The 7,133-nt window shown below is 42.2% G+C and overlaps 1 protein-coding gene across 2 annotated transcripts; it reads right to left on the bottom strand.

Moving 5' to 3' along the window:
- Positions 1 to 75: 75 nt before the first annotated feature.
- On the bottom strand, positions 76 to 7,075 carry vsnl1b (visinin-like 1b). 2 transcript variants are annotated; one of them, XM_062522348.1, is made up of 4 exons: positions 6,695 to 7,075; positions 4,036 to 4,205; positions 2,945 to 3,160; positions 76 to 2,228 (listed from the first exon to the last, which is right to left on the bottom strand). In XM_062522348.1, exons 2-4 carry the CDS (start codon positions 4,195 to 4,197, stop codon positions 2,031 to 2,033), a joined length of 576 nt encoding a protein of 191 aa, XP_062378332.1. In that variant the 5' UTR covers positions 4,198 to 4,205; positions 6,695 to 7,075; the 3' UTR covers positions 76 to 2,030. The 2 variants fall into 2 exon arrangements, with proteins under 2 accessions (XP_062378332.1, XP_062378333.1); XM_062522349.1 differs by lacking the exon at positions 6,695 to 7,075 and adding an exon at positions 6,618 to 6,665.
- Between the last annotated feature and the right edge of the window lie 58 nt (positions 7,076 to 7,133).

Raw genomic sequence — 7,133 nt, 5'->3', positions numbered from 1 at the left:
TATGCTGTTGCCAGTTTCTGCCTCTTGTTTTCATTGTTGTATTTATTCTCAGCAAAAAAAGATGGATGCTACAGATCACTGAAATATCCCCGTGGATATACTTTTTTTATTATTGATTTTTAAACCACAATGTAATTAGTGCAATCATGACATTTGTTACATCTGGAATTAAACACATGCCACATATAAAAACAGGAATATAGGTCTGACACTGTTAAATTACTCACTTGCTTCAATTTGGTATTTCCTTTATGTATTAAGTACAAATATTTACAGGGCAAAATACACTGTAACCAGCAAGAGTTGGAGATTGTACAAACGGCCTGTGTTGTGTTTTTTTTTTTTTTTTTTGTCCTTTTTTTCTTTTTCTTTTTTTGCTCAGGAGGGTTTGTTTTTGTGTGTGTCTGTGGGATGCAGCATCCAAGGGTAAGTAAGTACTGGAATGAGAGATCAGTGCAGGGAAGAGCTAGCAGGCTCTCCAGGCACTACCAGTAGAACAGGTCACTGGCCTGTCACATGAGAATAGCTTTTAACAAATACATTAATCCCCATAATCCAATTAGCCTTGGTTTGCTAGTAATCATTTCCATCTAATGATTATTTATAGTCTTTTCTCCAGAAGGGGATGCTGCATCCTGGCCAGACCTGTTCTTAAGATACTTGGTGTGTGTTGGTCTTCGGGATGTAAACTTGAATTAAAAAGGTATCTCATTACAAAAAACGAGTCAATAAAAATGCAGTGCACTTCGAGTAAACCTGTGTACCAAACACATTGGGAAGGGGCTTGTCTTCATTTACACAAAGTGGGGAGACTTGAGCACTTGTGGGGGCCCTTTACCAAACCGGGGAATACTTGTAGCATATTGCCCTTTTCATCTGAAACACTACTTGTGGTAAAAACACAAATAGGGAATGCAACCACACTGGACATGCTCACATCAATGTGATATAAAAACCAAATCTCTGGTAACAAAAAGTAATGTGCTGCCCTTCATGTTGGCTATGTTCTTGACCCTATCTTTGAGCAGGACTTCTGAAAGTAAACATTTTTGCTAGCTTGAGACGGAGACGGACCTGTTCCAGACATTTATCTTTCAGGATGGAGACCCCCCCCGGCGTGGGGTAAGCTCTCCATCCCTTTTGCAGCTCAATGCATAGACTGATGCGACATTTAAACACGTTAGCGTGATCGAGAACATCCCTTGGGGCAAGGGTTCAAAAGGAGTGTGCCAGGGGAGGGGGGGGGCGGGGTCACAGACAAACATACATATTAGTAAGGAGACATGCTTGCACAGGAATGCGAGTAGTGTATGAATGGATCACAAGTGAACATCCCACACAGGCAAAATGATGTCCAAGGGCTTTTTTTAGTCCTCTTTTACTCTGCCAGAGGCTAAAATGGAGGCCTAACCTGAACACGGCACATGCATGCACTAGTGACATTTAGATTTCTGTGGTCTGAACATACTGGGAAGACCCCCTTTTCGCCCTCTGGCTATAATTGTAATTGCTTTTATCTCTTGTTTTATTGATATAACTGGTGGTGTCACGACTAGTATTCATATTTTATTATTATGGGGATATTTTCTCCTTTTGACAACTATTTAGAACAGAAAAAACAGGCTTGTAGGTCAAGCATGACTGTACTGTAAAAACATAAACCTATGGCGCACTGCACTCAACCACATTCTAATGATAAGATGGGAGGATATGAAATAATCTAATTTGCACACTTTACAATTTATTTCATTATATATTCATTTTTATAAGTATATGTGTGTATATAGCTTATTTGTAGCAGGTGACATTCTCATGCATATATAGATTTATTTATTCAACCAGAAGAAGCAAGTTCGTTGAGAAAAGTAGTCCCGAATTTTTTTTTTCTTTCTTTTCTTTGATCCAGTGGAGATTGTAGAGGGTGGATGAAAGAGTAAAAGGTTTTCTTTCCCAGTCCTGGCAGCTGAGATGCAGAGAGAGAGAGAGAGAGAGAGAGTGTGGTGGTTACGGCAGGAGGCTCGCTCGCTCGCTCACTTCTGCATGTCACACTGCAAGAGCAGCACGATGGACGGGTCGCTCTTGGCCGCCTCCTTGAACTCATCCAGCGAGATCTGGTCGTCGTTGTTCTTGTCCATCTTGCTGAAGATCCTGTCTACCCGCTGCTCTGGGGTCAGCCCATCCTCGTTCATCTTCATCATGATCACAGTGCCCACCATCTTATAGATGGCCTACATGCACACACACACACACACACACACACACACACACACACACACACACAGGTGTTTAGGTGAGAGGTAAATAGACAGTATCACTAAGTTAAAACTGTCAAAATCAAAATCAGATGCAATACATAACCCGCTGAGAGGAGCACATAACATTAAGGGAGTGAATAGAAAAGCATTTGCCAAGTTTGGACAGATTTGTTGACTACATTAAAGTGTGTTTGTGTATCTTCACAGTTCTAAAGCAAACTGCACACTCTGCAGTTTTATCAATATGTGTGAATTGGGAGACATGCCCCCAGCGGAGAGGCAGGTGGCGACTAAGGAATGCACTGACATTTCCACAGGACTGTCCTTGGGTGTGTCCTTACAGAATAACCATCTGTTCTTACTACAGGAGTGCCGGGGACACTGGATAGTCCAGTAGCGTCGGCAGATCGAGATTTGTTACCTGTTATAGAAGCGGGCTCTGTCCAGCATGAAACTCGGTCTATGATCAATACGCAGTTGCTGCTAAATATAGTTCTGTTGTGTATCAACAGAGCTAATCGTTCATGTCTGGCGTGAACGTGTACCTTTCAGAGCATCACATGTTCAATGAGAGGAAAGTCTTCGATGAAGCAATAAGAGACGTCTCAATTCAGTTTTATTTATAGCATTAAGACATATGGATATGTCTCCGCTTGAACTTGAGCTAATCTCTGATATTTGATCCATACCTCAATGATCTCCAGCATCTCCACCCTAGTGATCTTGCCGTCGCCATCCAGGTCGTACATGTTGAAGGCCCAGTTGAGTTTCTGCTCGAAGCTGCCTCGGGATGTGATGGACAGAGCGCAGATGAACTCTCGAAAGTCAATGGTCCCATCGCTATTCTTGTCAAAGGTTCTAAATGCATGTTGTGCAAATTTTGAGGCATCACCATATGGGAAGAACTGCAAGAAAGAGATCGGACCAGAAACAGATCGAGATGGTGTATGAGAAAGAGGGATAGATGAGAGAGATTTTAAAGATATTTCCCAAGAGTGAGAGGCTGAGAAAAGGGGAAAGCCAAAGCTTACAATGAGAGACATTATGTGATCTTTCCACTACAGTTAATATTTACCTCCATGAAAAGGTTAAGATTCATCATTACATTAAACTTGCTCTGTTCTCCATCCAGGGTGTGGACCCATTCCTTTAATTTCATCTCTCTGCTCCATCTGTTTCAGCTACAACATGACAACATGCTGCATGTTTGCTATAAATAGCATCCTATTAATAGCACAATCTGGTGTGAATGATTAAATGAACCACATCTGAATGTGTTCAGTCTTCATTACATTCAAGGAAATTGATTAATGATGATTTAATGTAACTACAAAACCATCTTGCCTCAAGTCATTTGAGCAAGAAAAGCCATCTAGCCTGAAGTAATTTCATTAGGGCAACACATGTGGTCTGAAAACCTACAAGCCAAGCCATTCAAGTGCCTGTCTACAAATGAGCAAAATGAACAAACCAAATTGTTTTCATTATTTCTCTGAGCCCAAACAAAGTGTTTTCTTTGCCCCCAAACCTCAGTCCTGGCATCTGTGAAATATCAGTAGCCTCACCCTCTTTCTATAGTCATATCATCAGTGCATTACCACCACCAAGAGAGTAACACTCATGCCCTGGGGCATGCTTGCCACTTCCAACCATTGGACATTAGCCAATTCGAGCCCATTTTCTAATTTTATTTTTGACTATTTGTTATTTTGTACAGTGCACTGAGACCATGCTTTACGGTGGTTTTGCAATCATCCCACAGGTGTGTGAGGGTCCTTACCTTGACGTAGAGCTGCTGGAACTCGTCCAGGTTGAGACGGCCGCTGGGGCAGTCCTTGAGGAAGCCCTTGTACCACTGCTTGAGCTCGTGCTCATTAAACTCTGTATTCTTCACCAGGTCCTCCATCACCTCTGGGGTCAGCTTGCTGTTCTGCTTGCCCATTGTGAGTTCTGCAAAAGAAAAATTGAGACTGCTCAACGTCTCGTTCTCATTTTGGCTTTTAATTCTAAAGCAGTCTTGGGGAATAATAAATTATGAGGCTGGAGAGTTCACCCTGTAAGACTATTTTAAGGGAACATTGTGAATAAAGTATTCAATTGCTATTAATTAATATTCATTATACACTAAAACACTTTAAATACATTTGTATCTGGGTTTAGTAGATCCTTCTATTATCAATTTAGATGGTAGACATCATTGATTGAAAAGGTTTTCGTTTTAGCTTTTTATAGTCATTGATTTCTAAGTTGCCAGCTGTTAGTTGTTCCTCTGCCTGTAGACGAGCCACAGACATTGTCCATGATGACAACAGGCAGGGCAGTTCCATTATGCTTTGCGCATAATCAACAGTCTCTAATGGTATCATAATCTCAGAACAGCCACTGAATGACTGACAAGAAAAGTTACAGTCACACAGCGAAGTTACACAGTCACATAGCATTGGCACCACAACAATATGTCTACATCAGAGCCGGTCTAGTTCTGTGCCCTGATTGTGGCCTAGATGTTTTTTTTGTCTATTTGTGTCGTCCAATCCCTGAAAGTGCTTGTGCTGGCAAAAACAGGCACGGTGGTTGTAAGCATTCCCACAATGCTCTGAATGTTTGACCTGAGGCTTCCACCTGAGCGTGACCAGCAACCCAGAAACACACCTTGGCACAGAATCTATGTTGATGTCCAAGGAGGCCATCTACAGAGACAATGAGATGGCGGGCTATTTCTGTGAGCTAGTGCACTATGGCATTTAGCATTGCTGTTTACCACTTACTTGTTAAAAGATATTAAGTGGCCAAGCTATTTGTGGAAAATGGGATGAAAAAAATGGGATCTATGAGGACTCAACTGATATTCAGAGACAGAACAATGTTGGAACGGATTTCGGACCAAAATCAACGGATCAAAATGCAGCCCATCAATCTGATTCACACCTAATTTTGTGCCAGATTGACCATGGAAATCTGCCATGTGTGTCAGATGCCTCCATGTAGCAGTGCTCTATGCAGTGAGACTCAGACACCATCAGTGCTTCAGTCATGAGGAGTCTGCAGTAGCATGTGACCCCTCACCACCATAGCCCACTTAAAGTAACACTCCCCAGTACTGCACCCATCCTCCCTTCTCCTGGCTCTGTGGAGGATGGCTGCACACCTCATGAGACCAAACAATTCACCTCTGCACAAAGCTCACATCAATGGCTAAGGCGTGAATTATTCTCGACTTAAAAACACCTCGAATTGCTGCATGGGGTAGCATCTGGATTCTGGAGATAGGCTATGATGACATGCGTAGTGTAGCGATTGGCTCTTTTTTGTTACAAACGAAAACAAAAACATTATTCGACAATGTCAACTATGATTTTTTTTGTCTTTGACATTTTGACATTATTACTAAGTCCAACTGTTTAATTGCATATCTGACCAAAAATACCACATTTCAGATGACCAATGCGCTGCGCAAAATTAATTGCGTAAAATGGGAGACCTAAACATCGACCGTCAATGAAAATTCTACCCATTAGTGGGATACATGACAATAATTAGCCTATAGCAGACATGGTTTTCCAATCTATTCTGTTGACAAAATATTTTGTCTGTTATGTAACGGCAGTGTCCCCTCAATCTTGGGCAACCATTTAGAATGACCTTGGGAGCAGAAAACATCAAGGAGTAGGAATGTCATTCCGACACAATATAAGAAAACGACTAAATGTGGCTACATGGGTTAATTCATGGAATGAAATGGTGGATTAGTTATCATACGATCAGTGCTGCTTTGCAGCGACATCAAATCCGACTGTTCACCTAAAATAAATCGCAATTAAGTGAATTAAGTGAAATAGTGCTCAACGAGAGGCTTTTCAGTCTAGCTCAGGATGGGATAAATTAGGCAGATTTGCAGTTCTATGCATTCCAACAGAGCGTGCAGAAAAAAACGCAGTCCGGTTTTGTCTGCACTGAACTTACGCACCACACCGCCTGCTAATCAACGGTTCCTTTGGAGACACATCTGTACACATCTGTTACATAAAACCAATATTTATGAAGTCTCATAAACCGGGCACAATACATACATGAACGCCACCGCCTCTAGGCAGTGGCAGTAGCCTAGTGCATTAGAATTACCCTTTCCTCACGCGGTTATTTCGCATGAATATGAAATATTTACCAATAATAATCGTATCAATGCATTATGATTCACGAACGAAGATTGGTGAACATGTCATTGCCATCCATGTGCCAAATTACTCCATTCTGTACCGCATAAGAATACGCACGCATGCACCGACACACACAGCGATTAAAATCATTACATTTCACCTAATATGAGTGGTGTACAAAACACAATTAAGAGTACAAAATTACCTTAATTGCTATTACGGCAGGAAAGCACATGCAGTGTTTTTCCAGAGCCGACACGACGACTAACGGCTCCCACTTACCTTTTGATGGATCTTGGAGAGGCTTGCGGAGGTCAGCCCTGGCGGGTATCAAAGTGATTAAAAAGCGCTAATTGTATTGAGTCCCGATTTTCTAGACCAGATTGTTGGCCTTGGTGTAAAATGGGGGACTTCACTGACACGCAGTAGGGACCGTTCCCACTCGCGTCTTAAGAGCTCGGGCTATGCGACGCTAGACATGCGGCGTCATACAGAGTGAGCATCACGCAAGGGAAGAGCCAGAGGAGCCTCGGTGGCAACAGGACTCCAGCGATGCACGACGGGGCTTGGATAATAGTGTGTGCGTGAACTCTAACACTACGCCTTCCTTAATGCATTTCATATGTCAAGCCATGTAGAAATCAGATCGCTGCGATATGTATTTGTTGCCTAGGCTGTAACATAGAATGGCATGGTGAGGTAGGGAGGTGTCATCAGCGTC

This window comes from Sardina pilchardus, chromosome 20 (genome assembly GCF_963854185.1).
Source record: "Sardina pilchardus chromosome 20, fSarPil1.1, whole genome shotgun sequence".
Classification (NCBI taxonomy): domain Eukaryota; kingdom Metazoa; phylum Chordata; class Actinopteri; order Clupeiformes; family Clupeidae; genus Sardina; species Sardina pilchardus.
The sequence above is the reverse complement of the archived record's forward strand: the minus strand, read 5'-3'. Positions and strand labels throughout refer to the sequence as shown.